Source organism: Bidens hawaiensis, unplaced genomic scaffold (assembly GCF_021521415.1).
Source record: "Bidens hawaiensis isolate Kalapana, Puna unplaced genomic scaffold, B.hawaiensis_p1.1 tig00050807_1, whole genome shotgun sequence".
In the NCBI taxonomy this organism is placed as follows: domain Eukaryota; kingdom Viridiplantae; phylum Streptophyta; class Magnoliopsida; order Asterales; family Asteraceae; genus Bidens; species Bidens hawaiensis.
The window spans coordinates 38,487-52,774 of NW_027499121.1; the positions used below are offsets into that span (position 1 = coordinate 38,487).

At 33.2% G+C, this 14,288-nt stretch overlaps 1 protein-coding gene across 1 annotated transcript; it reads right to left on the bottom strand.

The window, feature by feature from the left end:
* Positions 1-3,230: 3,230 nt before the first annotated feature.
* On the bottom strand, positions 3,231-7,899 carry LOC143598771 (lysine-specific demethylase JMJ13-like). Its single transcript, XM_077076908.1, has 11 exons — positions 7,766-7,899; positions 6,548-6,902; positions 6,330-6,486; positions 6,041-6,260; positions 5,894-5,947; positions 5,741-5,820; positions 5,389-5,666; positions 4,910-5,299; positions 4,137-4,471; positions 3,893-4,048; positions 3,231-3,530 (listed from the first exon to the last, which is right to left on the bottom strand). Exons 1-11 carry the CDS (start codon positions 7,766-7,768, stop codon positions 3,231-3,233), a joined length of 2,328 nt encoding a protein of 775 aa, XP_076933023.1. The 5' UTR covers positions 7,769-7,899.
* Between the last annotated feature and the right edge of the window lie 6,389 nt (positions 7,900-14,288).

Below are 14,288 nucleotides of genomic sequence, written 5' to 3' on the forward strand. Positions count from 1 at the left end.
CAATTGGAGGAGGCCAACAAGGCTGAGCCCAATCAGTGGAAACCCTAGCACTATAAATACAGCATCAACTCCACAAGGAGAGACATTCATTCATTCACATTCAAGCAGATTCAATTACATTCACTCACAGACAGTTACAGTCAGTAACACTCACAATCACAGCAAATTACAGAGTATTCAGCTATTAAGCAATACTCTTCAGATTTCCTTACTCACACATTATTATCTTCTCCCACAAATACTTATTCTCACACCGGAGGGTTACCCCAAAGAGGACCCCTCTGTCCCTTTCTGAGGGGTAAGTTGACGGTGCTGTTCATTTTGTAGGTGGAAGAACACAGATCTAAGAAAACCATCGGTGAAATAGTATAATCACACCCGAGGAAAGTAGATCGTCTACCAGTGAGTCGATCCACGCTTCTTCATTATGAATAATTAAGAATTGAGGTGTTGTATATTAGAACATAATTTGAAATGGATTTAGAAAAATCTCAACCGGAGAAACGCACATACTTAAGTACCAACAGTCTGTAACAGCTTCTTCTGATTCTGAAACTAATGGTTTGCCATTCACAACTTCCTCGACAAAACTATGAATATTTGCTTGAATTCATATTCTAATCCTAACGTATTCTACGAATTAAACGTGCTAAAAATGTAATTCAGATTCTATGCGATCAAAGGGACTTAGGCCTGACGGTTACAAGTTGTTGGATCAGTTTGGTATTTTAAATGGTTAGGGTTCAATTCCTATGATTGCCCAAAAAAAGATGTGATTTGCTAGTAAAATTAGGGTTGGTGATTGTCCTGCTTAAAAGTGCATATATGTAAAAGAAAATAATTCTAAACAAATTTAAATATATTCTCGATATATAGAGAAATAAATTCAGATTTTTGGCTTGGGTTCATCTCAACCCAAATGGGAGCATATTGTGTTTTCATCATTTAGTTCTTGCTTCCTTTTCTGAGTTAGAGCTAAAGCTTTGGAAACTAAAGCTCTTAAAACATGGCCCCTATAATCACTATTTGGACACGATTTGTAGAAAAAGTTATAATTAATCAAACATAAGAAAAGCAAAACCTGACCATGACTCAAAGAAGAGTAATATAATTTTCTTTACTCCTTTTTTAATCATGTTTCAAGTTTTCTTCTCTTATGGCCAAATAGCAAGTGGTATCAAGAGCATAGAACCATAGACGGGTTTAGATTGCTAGAAGGGTGGGCCAAGGCCCACTGTCCAATCTTGTATCAATCATGAGGTAACTATTCAAAATCTCAATCTCAAGGCCCAAAACAATTAAAATCTAATCCTAATTGCCTACTTCTGATTTTTTTTAATGCATTGTGCCATTGTCAATCAGCCTTCTGGCTCCCAGACATGAGACAAGGCTCGACTTCTCATCCGCCTCCCCTCGTGTCGAAGCGAGCGCCTTGCTGCTCTGGCGCTCTGTATTGTGCCACCGTACAAAAAATTCATGTATCCGCCTCTAGTATCAAGGGTGTTTAGATAGTGTTGTTGACTTTGCATACCATCATGGCATCGCCCATAACTTGGGGTGTTGTTTTAAAAAGTTTCTGAAAAACTTTGGAAAACATTAATAGGCAAATAGCTTTTTAGTTTTTACCCATGCACAAAACGTGTGATATTAACCAAATTTATTTTTAGCAAAAGTGATTGCATAGAATTTAATTTAACTAAGTGAATACTCCTAGTAGGCTAGTATTTCCAGTCATTTTAATGTACCAAAGAGAGTCCCGTGGTGACATATAGCTGCAATCTAAGAGTAGGATTAAAGAGTGAGTTTTCGTTCGAAAAAATAGTTCCCAGTCATTTTAATAAGGTGGTTATTTTACCGCATAATAGTCACGGGTCTGTTGAAAGACATGCAAGGTATGGGCCCCTCCTTTATAGTTGAAGGTCTAAGTTGTCGTTTAGACAAATGAACTCAACCCAACCTTACCACTAATATGTTATCCTTTCAACTAGGTATGATCCAAAATTCACATATGAGCTCAACCCAACCTCACAATTAATCCGTTATCCAATGAACTTAACTAAACCCAGCACGGACCCACTATTCAATCTGCTGACCTGAAACCGGTTATTACCAATATAGGTGAAACCGGTTCGGTTATGAAATTAACCATAGGCTGACTTGGAGGTTTATAGCAACCAGTAATAAGGTTAATTTCAATAGGTTAATTAGTTTAACCGGTTATATATGTTAGGAGTATTCCACTCAAAAACCAGTTAGGTTAGTAGTCGAAACCAGTTATTGAGATTAACCAGTTTTGGCCTTTAACGAAAAACCCAGTTTTGTTAATAACCAAAAGACCAGAAATACCTACATAGAATCTACCTTAACATAAGGCAGATTGATTTTATTTTTGTATAATGGTTTCTCAAATATAAAATGTGTACTTGCATTATCTTCTATAATTTTGGCACAACTGTCACTCTTTAACAGGATCCTTTCTTTTCTACAACCCAAAGAATCATTCTTACTTCTCTTTTAACCAAAGAATCACATTCAACTATACATATGTATATTTTTTTAAAAATCACCATCCATCAAGTTACTGGACCCCACTTGAAGGATGCTCACATACGATCATCAAATTCGATTCATAAGCATTGGAATACATATCAATCAAATCCTATGCCCATTGTCATCCAAGAATCTTCATTATTTTCTATTCGACACGTGCATTTGTTTTGCATTGATTACAACCAATAAAGCATAAAGTACAACCTTTACCGATACGCTTTAATTTGTAAAGTAACAAGACATTAAAAAATGGGTACTTTAGAACAAAGTGGTTAAAAACAATATCTGTACTTTATTGCTGAAAAAAGAATGAAAGAAGCAGACTTTGTGACACTTTTCATCTCACAAAAACTAAACAGTTAATAAAAAGATGTACATTAAAAGAGACTGTTAAAATGATCATGACTACTTACCTCCAAATTTTGCTGAAAACGAAAGAAAAGAAAAGAAGAATCTCCAACCGGATCGCTTAAAACGGACCCGGACCCGGACCAAGAACCGTTACAAATTCGCCACCATGCCAATCACACCCCAATTTGAGGCCTGCACAAAAAAAATAATACCTTTCTTTCACCTAAAAATTTGTGTGAGGTCAATTTTCTACTGCTTCCACTTTGTTAGAACTTAGAAACCCAATGTGGATCCTAGTTAGAAAAGTCAACGCTCTAAGAAATCAGTAGTCAACACGATGTGTTCTCCGACCCTGTAATTGACGGGCCTTTGATTTTAATTCGTCTTGGACCTTTTTCTAGAGGCTGTGGTTCCCGTGCTGTTATTCCCAGTTCGTGGTTCAAATTATAATCTTTGTATTCACTCACGGCTTCTTCATTTCCCGTTCTTTTGAACTTAATTGAGATGTGAGTGGTGGTTGCTTTGGTTGATACACTTTGATCGGCTTCTTTAGAGTAAATGGAACACTCTGATGCTGAATGGGGCCGAGATCTTCCTTCGGGTTGTATTCGCTTCAACCGTTTTAGCCCCTACACGAACAAGCATCATTCAGTAATCGAAAATCTAAAACAAATGCATTATAGAAACTAGATTTTGACTTGTTTTGGACTCAACCATTTTTGATAATTAATAATCAATTTATTATTATGCATTTGGGCTAAAAATATTTGAGTTACACTATTTATTAAATTCTTATGGATTACTTAGCATTCAAAACTAAAAATGAAAATCCATAAATTTGGTTCGCTTCGGTTTTTTTTCTTTTTTGGTTTTAATCACATTCAAAACCAAAACCGAACTGAAAATTCGTTTTTTACGAAAACATAAAACCAAGCCATCTGTTTTTGTTTGGGTTCAGTTTTTTCAGTTTATTGCTAAAAATGATCATTACCTGATTTTCAAAACCTGGAGGAATAGAATCATCTGCATTTCTGGGCTCTGACTTTAAAGAGGAACGACGTTTGACCCGAAACATTCCCGGGTCAGAATCATCATTTTCTTGACACGTATTTCTAGCATCTACAGTATAGTTACTATCACCATGTACCTGCTATACCAAAACTCATTCTCATTAGATCCCAAATGCCATGTGATGTGTGTTTCACAATAGTCATTATTAATAAGTGTAATCTTACATGGTTAGTTAAAGATAAGCTTTCTGATGAAGAACAGACTGTAGAAGCATCCAGAATCTCATGACCACACCGCTTAAGGCTGTAGCTAGGCTCAAACTTGTTCATGTCAAGTCCGAAAAGGATTTTGCAATATGGACTGTATGCTTCGTGTTCGGTTAGTGGGTGCAGTTTAGATAGTAGAATCATGTCGGTAGCAACTTTAGATTGGATTTGAGCCTCATTTATAATATCTTTTTCCTGCTCAAATCTCTTGGCTACATCTTCCAAGTCTAGTATATTGTCCCTTACAGAGATTGTAAATTTGTCTCCACAAGGTAGGTTAAGTTGCTTAAACTCTGAAATGGAAAATTAAACAATATTATGATTTAGAGAATAATATATATCCACATCAAAGATACTATTAGGCTTTTCTTTTTTTTTTTACCATTTACAAATTAACAGGCAACTTTCTACATCCTTTATCCATATGTTCAGATAAATATTGTAATAACTTCTTTATTTGATGCCTATATGATTTTGAAAATGGACAAAAAAATGTTCCTAACTCTGTGAACTGTTCCAAGACCGGCTCCCTAAAAGCTCAACTCGAGCTCGAACCTAAAAATAAGGTTCCTTAATAAACGAGCCCGAGACCAAGGTTCACTTATTGAGCTAAAAGCAGCCTAAACGGACATATTCTTTATTTAATTTCTATTTTTTTAATAATTTCTATTTCATATTAAATATATATATTTTTATAATAAGTAAAACAGAAAGGTAAAAGCTCAATATACCATGGCGAAGGCAGACAGGGTGTAGATAACAACTGCAGTTAATATAAGCTGCATAACAATCGCGTTTGCAAACACTGCAGAGAATGGTTCCATGAGAATGTGTGGCAGCACCCATGTACCCTTTTAATTTCATTAAACACCAACGAATACGATGTTGGAAACGAATCAAATTCACAAAAGCTGCTTTAATGTGTCTACGAGATAGTCCATCTTCACAGCATTGATCTTCATATTCCATACTTGAATGCAGAATCATGGCTTCTTTGCATAAAAGTTCCTCATGAGGAAGAAAAGGTACACGGTTTAAAAGCGCATAACGATTACTTGCTATTGATCCCAACAAGAACCAATCACCAATTGCAAAATTCACAGCCTCAGTACAATTAAAACCTAAAATATGCAAATGATACAAGCATTAGAATCAAAAATTAGTAAATATTGTAGATTGGGAATTTTAGTGATTATAAAAATTAGTATACCGTGACTAAATCCAGCATGATATGCTCGTGGGAACGTTACCACGAAGTCTCCCGGTTTCTGAACAGCTTTATAAACTGGAACATTGTGTTGTGATAATATGTTTGGAGGAAATAGGGTTGTTTTTCCTAAAAGAACATCAAAAGCACCATCTTCCCCATCAACTGATAAAATGTCATTAGTGTACACTTGTTCTCGAACCACCTTTTCAAAATCCAGAGCCGCATGACCAGGAATACCATACCATGTTTTAGCAGCTCCACAATGATGATAATTCATGCTGCAAAATGTAAAAATATCATGAGGCAGATGTGGATAAATTATATAAGGATATTATTTAACAAGATCAAATACCTATATAAGTAATGATCTTCTACATGCCAAGCAAACATGCTAAATAGCATCCCAATGTAAAGCATAGGCTCAGTAACTCCCTGCAAAATACAAAATATGACTAAATGGATATAAAAAAAAATATTTAGAAGTCTTATCTGAAGTTATGCATACCGGAATTGTTGTTTCAAGCAGACGTAGAGTAGAACGGGACAGTCTTGAGACTTTCTGAATTCAGAAAAGAAACAAAAACAATGTAAAGTAAGAAACATGCAACAACGATTATTTAAAAGAATCAAAAAGTTGAAACAAAATGAAAACCTTTAAATTCCATTTGCTACTTGCAAGTTGATCAGTGGGAGAAGAAGAAAAGGCACTGCCATCAACATCACATGCATATTCAACACTTTCTGTTTTTCCACACGCTATTTCATGCCAGAATTCTTTTTCCATGTAGGAAACAGGAAGACACCCGGTACTGTAATATCTCCGTGCAAAAACCTTGTTCGCCAGTTTCTCATAATCATGGAACGTATAATTTCTGTTGAATAAAAACCATTAATCAAGCTTAATAAGAATAATATATCAGCTAACATGAAAGGCTACCCACCTTCCACTCATGTAGAATGTGACTTTATCATCAGTATTCCAGTCAGCAAGACGAAGAGGTTGCACTCGTGTAGTAAACTTAAAACCAGGTTTCTCTTTTGTCAAAACTGTACCAGCAGGAACCGAAGCACTCAAAGGCGAAACAATCTTGCATATACCTGAAAATACAAATATTTAAAAGATAACCCTTTAAATCTTTTAAAAGAGTTGAAGTAGTACCAAATTTTGAAGCTTCTGGGGCTATCTTTTGAAGATAAACTAAAGGATCCTCAAACTCTTCTTTACTTGGAAAGTATACAGGGCACTCTGGAACTTTATCTGTCAAATCAAGATCATCTAAACCAAACTTTTCAGCCTTGAGTTTTAAACTATTCTCTCTCCCACATGGATCCGGATTCTTGTATATTCTATCACCAAAAGATGCAGAACTTCTTAATGCATCTCCTCCACTTCGAGTCATTAGATTAGACACAAATGCAGCATCATTCGCAGTGCCGGCTTTCATCCGTTGAAGCCTCTTATGCTTCAGGTATTGTAAGGTGTCCTCTCTGGAGAGACAAACCCTTCCTTCCACCTGTCAAAACCATATTATAAGTCAGTTACTAACTGTTCCAACAGTTATTAACAAATTCTTTGAACAGTTAACCTAACGATTTCCTAACAAATACTGAACATATGAAAAACAAGTGAACGATATTATTATCACGTATTAGAAGGTCAATAACATTTTAACTGCATACATAATTCACAAACCGCAATAGCCACTAGATTGTGTAAAATAACAACGATATTCAAAAACTTTGTATATAATATTATAAGTCAGATTTCCATGTCAAAATTGCACTGTACAAGAAGGCAGTTAATCAGTTATAACTGTTCAAGACTTCTGAACAGTTATGTAGCAAATCCGTCAACTATAATTGACTTCCATGAATTCAAATTCAATCTTCAACTCTGACATGATGAAGTGTAAAAGGAATTATTATTATTATTATTGTCACAAAAAAACACCTTGCATAAAGAACTAAAATCCAACCTAACAAAGTCAACCCCCTATGAACAGTTAACCTAACTAATTTCTAACAAATACTGAACGGATTAAAAACAAGTGAACAGTATTATTATCACATGTTAGGCCAATAATAACAATTTTAAATAAATAAATAAACAAATAATTCATAAACTGCAATTAAAACCATAAAACCCTAGCAAATCACCATTCTAATTACTGTACAATTTATAAACAGTTAACCTAACGAATTCCTAACAATATTGAACAGATGAAAAGCAAGTGAACAGTATTATTATTATCAATCACATTTTAAACAACAAATAATTCATAAACTGCAATTAAAACTACATTGATAGAGATCTCAACGTAAATACAGAACATAAATAAAATTAAATAAAATAAACATAATTATGACGTCATCATACCATCTCATTCCGAACGAACTCACCGGACGTCTCCGTCTTCTCTAACTTCACCGAAACCTAAACCGAACAACAAAAACCGGCAAAATTAAACCGGAAATTACGAATCTCGTGACGTATCACCGCCACATTCTCTCGTAGCGCGGAGATCGGACAGTTAAAGCTTTGAAAACCGACACCGGCAGCTGTTACCGGTGCGTATTGTTGCTGACGTCACGAATTGTTAACCGAAGTGGAACTTATTCCGGTAAATAAGCGGTTTACCGGCGACACAAGAGCAGTTTTCTGGCGGAGAGAGAGAGAGAATGAAAGAGGAAACTGAAAAAGAAAAAAGAAGAGAGAGAAGACAGGTTACATGTGTATATATATAAATTATTTTTTGCCATAATTGATAATATTGTAACTTGTAAGCACTTTATTATTATTATTATTTTTTATTTTTAATTAATACTTTCCTTTTTTTTAGTGGAACAGATAACGAATACAGTCTAGCTATCTGGGTAATTTAATGGTAAAAGATACGTCTGCAATCGCTGACAGCACTGAGTAATCCAAGTCCACTTTCTCCTGTTTCGGAAAAATGTCCGTCGCTTGAAATCCTACACCGATAAAACTCGGTTGGAATCGGATTTGAACTTGAGACCTTACGGTCTCTAGCCCAATTCTTCAATTCAAAATTGTTGTCCGTTTACCTGTCTCTTTATTGTTGTCTGTTTACCTATCTCTTTATTGTAATCAAATTCTTTTATTTGAATGAAAATTTATAAAAAAGTCTGATATCAATTGAGTTAAAGCCTATCGCCAATAATGTTGTAGGTTGTAAGCACTTTATTATGATTTTTAATTTTTAATTAATACTTTTTATTTTCTGAAAATATGAATAAGAATAATAATAATAATAATAATAATAATAATAATAATAATAATAATAATAATAATAATAATAATAATAATAATAAAGGAAATGGGTGGTTAGTTGTTAGGCTTGTTCAACCAAACGCACCCTTTGTTGCCGCCACGAAACGCGTCGTTTTGATGCTTGGGGTTTTTATTCCCAAAATACCCTCCAACAAGGGAAGCATATTATTCATTATAAAATAAATATAAAAAAATAACATTTATAGTTAGGCTACAACAACTTATCCCCTGAAATCGTATATTGGTAGAGATTGTGTGCATTAAGTTTGTTTGTGAGATAAACTGATAACGGTTATTGGTTAGGGATGAGTAGAAGTTTGGTGTTATTTATATTTTCACCAAATAATTTGATAAAACATTGCAAATGCATACTCGTGATCATACACAACAAAAGACACCTGATTTAGTGTTTTTGACAAATTATTACGATGGTTGCTTTGTCTAACCTCACATGTCACTTTATACATGTTGGTATTACGCCGTTTTTCCTTATCATAAGCCGAGAGCATAACAATGAGTTGAAATACCAGCTATACAATGGAGATACGTTATGCTTGACGCAAACAACCATTTGATTCAACATGTGTAACTTGTTGTGACACACGTATACTTACTCTTCTACTGCATTCTTTAGTGCTATAGTCAGTATATTGTTTAATATTCTTTTCTTAACACTTATTAGTCACACATCTATTGCTTGACCCTTACATTCATTCATATTGCCATGTCATTGACTTACCATGCAAAGACACGTGTAAATATCAAATGTAGTTTTATCAACTTTAACACCATACAGTGTAAGGTTGTACTCATGTTGTATTAAGAAACTAATAACATGGCAAAAATGATTGGAAATAATCACTTTACCAAAGTAAAGTTAATACGTTGTCAGAAGTAGAGTTGTGCATGGGTTTTTTCAATTTTACATATAGTCTTGGTTCGGTTGTCGATCCTTGCCGGATTTACATCTTGGTTTATATAGTTAGGTTTGAAAAAAATGTGTTTCATTATAATGAACTTCGACATGTAACTTTAGGCCTAAATATAATATTAGTCACTTGTTAATGACCTCTGACATGTAACTTTGGACATAAATATACTATTAATCACTTATAGATGAACTTTAACATGAAACCTTTAAACCAATATGATGAATTTATGTTAAGTCCAACAATAAACGTTTAAAAAAGTTTGTACGACTTGGTTCAGTTTAGGAATGAGGTATAACCAAAACCAGATCATCGTTCATTGGTTAGGATTGTATTTTGGTGCCGTTTTTTTTTTTTTGTCTATATCAATTTTGATTATCTTGATCAATTTTTGCTATCAGTTATTTACATTATGTTGATTTGACACTTTATAAATTGCTTTATCTGAGTATTTTTTTGCCGAGTTCTTACATATTTTTCCGAAGTAAATGCAATACATCTATCTCTGCTCCAGTATGAAGGTTATGTTATGTCATTAACATAAGTTAAAGCATTATTATGATCATAACACCGTGCAACGGCCCTAATAGGGTCAAGGGTTTGACCCATTATGGGGTATGGCTGTATAAGGGGAAACGCCCCAGTTAGGGCTGCATTGCCCGGCTATGTGTGAAAATAATCAGATTGTGTCTTAGTTGTATTCTATAAAAAAAAGTATTAAATTGATATGCATAGTGAAAAGTTGCATGAAAAGATATTTAAGTTACTATAATTAAGTAACAAGTTGGTATCACTTGGTAACAACTTGGTGACTAAGGGTCGGTGGTCGTTGAAGGTCAACAGTGACTTTGTTTTACGATAGCAACTTAGTTCAACGACAGCTACTTGTCTACCATTATCCAAGGAGTTGAGTAGCAATAAAGATGCTAACATACTACATCTTGTACTTTGTTAGGATATTAGAATTTTGGTGGCTATTGAGTTTGATACCGAATGGCTGTAACTCGTAATATTGTAATAGTTACACTTAAGTGTCATAATTGTTTGTGAAACGTTGCGACGTTTCACTTTAATAAGCGTGTTGGTTACCTATATAAAGAATTTGTCTGGTCAAATTTCAGCATCGAGTTACACTTCAAATCATCCAAAAAAAATGACTTTTGCTATATGAAAGTTATCCTGCCTTATATGGTTATTGATTTCACGATATGCGAAATATTTTAATAAGAAAAATGAACTTTACAACCTTACAGGATTCGGGAAGAACATCCAGGCTATAAGAAATTCACATTTTCATACAATGAAGTTACCAAAATAACTATATCAACTTATTATGGAAAGAGGATGTCATGTTATTCAAGGTTGTTTTGTTAAAGAAATGACTCATCATCGACAATATATTCATTAACTCTACCTATGACCAATCTATTTTATTTACTTTGTCGTCAACATATATTCAACAATATATTTTATTTACTTTAGAAAAAGACTGTCCCGTTTACATCATCAATATAATAAATGTTTAAATGGCGCATCACCAAGTATAATATAATACATGGAAATGGAAAAGGACATATAATACCAATCAACTCTTTTTCAAAGTATACCAGTAATTTTAAAAGAAATGACATACAATAGCAAACGACTATATTAAAACTTAGATAAGATTAGATAGTTTTATAATTAGATTAGATAGTTTTATAAATTAGGAAAATACATAAGTAAATTTAAAGGTGGAGGGGTGCTCCATTACACCAAGCCATTAGCTTACCCAGTATTTTGAAAACCGTTTTTTTAACCTTACTAGCTTGAACATAAAAACGATACAACTGGTTGTGTTGGACAGTTCCACGGAGTTGATCATTTAAACCTATAAAACAATTTAAAATTTCATGATTTCACAATAAAAAATAACCAAAAGTTAATTCCTAATAAAAAATAAAATTAAAAATTAATTCAAAAGTCATTTGATGGCAACATTGGGAGCAATTTGATTTGATGGTAAATTAATCAAAGACCGCTAGGTTAAAACCAAGGTTACAAAAGTCGCTAGGCGGATCCTATTCGGCCAACTAGGGAGTTGGGTGTACTCGAAGTACTCGGACATGGTAAATATAAAGAAAATTAATTTTTGGATATTATATATATGTCAAATATTATAAGTTTACTAATATTTATATTAAAAAATTGGTGAATATCAGTATAAATAAGAGAGATACAATTTTAAATGATAAATTATTCTAAAAACTACTAATCATTAGTTAAAAAAAATGGTATTTGCCCTTTAATATTATAGAAATACGAATTATGCTTTATTTTTATAAATCATAAATAACCCAAGTTCACCGACTAGATGTGATTCTGACCGAGGTTGACGACCATTGATCAATTCTTAGTAACTATGCGGGATTAAAGAAACTCGTATCGGCAACATACTTTGTAGCAAGTACTCAGGAAGTACTCGGCCTTGTAAACCTACTTTTATAACATTGGTTAAAACTTAAAATCACGAAATAAATGGTTCGTGGATGATCGTTAAAAGTCTTTGATCTAAAGTCTAAATCCAAAATTTTACCTTGGGTTTATATTAATACGGCGATACAAACCAATATTACCAGTAATTTTGACGGTTCAAGCTATAAAAAGTTCACACAGCTAACCGTGCTAAAATATACAGAGATAACGAGCAGCAACCGGTAACCAATATTATCAGTCGTTAAAGCATTCACATTCAATTCCCACCATATATCCATATATATCATATAATTACACTAACAATCGCTACAGTTTCTATTTCATTTTCAATTAAATAATACGCATTTATACTTTTATCGTTATCATTTCTTTCTCCTTCACTCACAACCACTTTATGAAAAATTAAAATATTATACGGTGTGAATAGTAAAACCCCAAATTTAATTTTTTTCGTATAAAATTTTCTCTCTCCATAACTCAAAACCACTTATAACCATACTAAATAATTTATAAATTTCCCTCACACATTTTTAAGGAATATGTTAGAGAATTCTTTTTAGAACATTCCCAATTTATTCTCCATCGCCATCTCTAAAATTACACAAAAATCAGTGCATTTTCTCTCATCTTTTAAATTAAATAATATTTTTTACGTCTTTATCATTACCTTTTCTCTTTCCTCTACTCACAACCACTTTAAAAAATGTTAAAAAAATTTAGAGTGTACACAATGTTTCTTTAAATTTAACAACACTAAATTTTTCTCTCTGCTCTACTCACGACCACTCAAAATCATACTCTAAAAACTTGAGAAAGAATACACTTACATAAATTTGAAGAACGAACGCTCTTATAAACGGTTTTTAAAACATTCCGATTATGGTACCTGTGGTCCCCGCCTACCCTAATAGACTAAAGTGTTTTAAGTTAGAGGGGTATTTTCGACTTTTCAAGATGCTTATCCTGGAAACGGTGGGTTCCCTAAACGTGGTAAGACGGACAACTCAGAAATGAAAGGATCTGCATCGTCGTTAGACACGTGGCAGACTATGAGGGTGTCTGTCAGTTTCTAGTTGGGTGTATATTAACTGGCGGGTGGGTTTTGTTTTTTTCGCGGCATATATCAAAAGGGTAACATTAACATAGGCATCCACGCCACTACTTTATTTTCTTATTATTATTATTTATTATTTAATTCATAAACTTTTGTAATACTACTAGATTTATTATGATTATTTTGTTCTAGTTGTATTTTATTTTGTAGTTTGGTACTTTGGTGGTTGAACCAGACATAATGCTTTATTGTTGTGAAATAGATAAACTTAAAATGTAATTTTATTATTATATTTATGCAAACAAGTAATGTTGCTAAAGATGAAATAACAAAACGTTAATTATAGAGTTGATTACATGAATGTTTTTTAAGATTCATATTGTATGTTCGTTATTAGGATTTAAACAATTATATAGAGTAAAAGCCCGTGCCATGATTATTGCTTTATTTATTTCCGCTTTCGTTTTCACGTGTTTATTCTGATGGTGTGTTGGTTGCATTGTGTCACTTTTCCTAACAATTGCTCCCAAATTATCCAAATTGCAATTATTTTCTAAATCAATAACACCAATAAACTTTAGGTGTTAACTAATTCACTAGTGTAAGGGGTCGATGCAAACAACTTTTGGCAACTAATTTTTCTTTTCTTTCTTTTTTTGAAAAAAAGATATTAGACAACAAGATAACGAAATAACAAATAAGCAACAATTAATAGATTGGTTTTATTTTTATCATTCAACTTACTTATGTAACTTAATAACTTGCTGAGTTAACTTAAAGCTAATAAACTTAAGGCTCAAAATATTTGTTTGAAGATCGCGGTGATATAGCCATGCTTTCTTTGGTTGTTAAAACCCATGGTAAACTTCACTATTCATTATCAATTTTTAATTTATTTTATTTTTATTTTTTTCATTTTATGTATTTAATATATGCATTCTACTAGTTCATATTTGTGTGCATAATTTTGACATTTTACTAGGCTTGTAGGATCCCGAATCTGATGAAACACACAACGGGGATGCACCTTATGCGTTCTGATGAATAGGCAATGGATGGCTTGATCTCGGTAGTTTGTAACTTTCTACTGATGGAGGGAAATATATGCTTAACTTATGTCTTGTCCCCTAAGTATAGTACAATATAAACT

Bases quoted from the DNA above. Each gene is read 5' to 3' on its own strand.
- LOC143598771 (XM_077076908.1), bottom strand. The intron at 5,300-5,388 runs GTATACTAATTT...TGCATATTTTAG, and splicing joins TCATGCTGGATTTAGTCACG to GTTTTAATTGTACTGAGGCT. The intron at 4,049-4,136 runs GTAAGATTACAC...TTGGTATAGCAG, and splicing joins GCTTATCTTTAACTAACCAT to GTACATGGTGATAGTAACTA.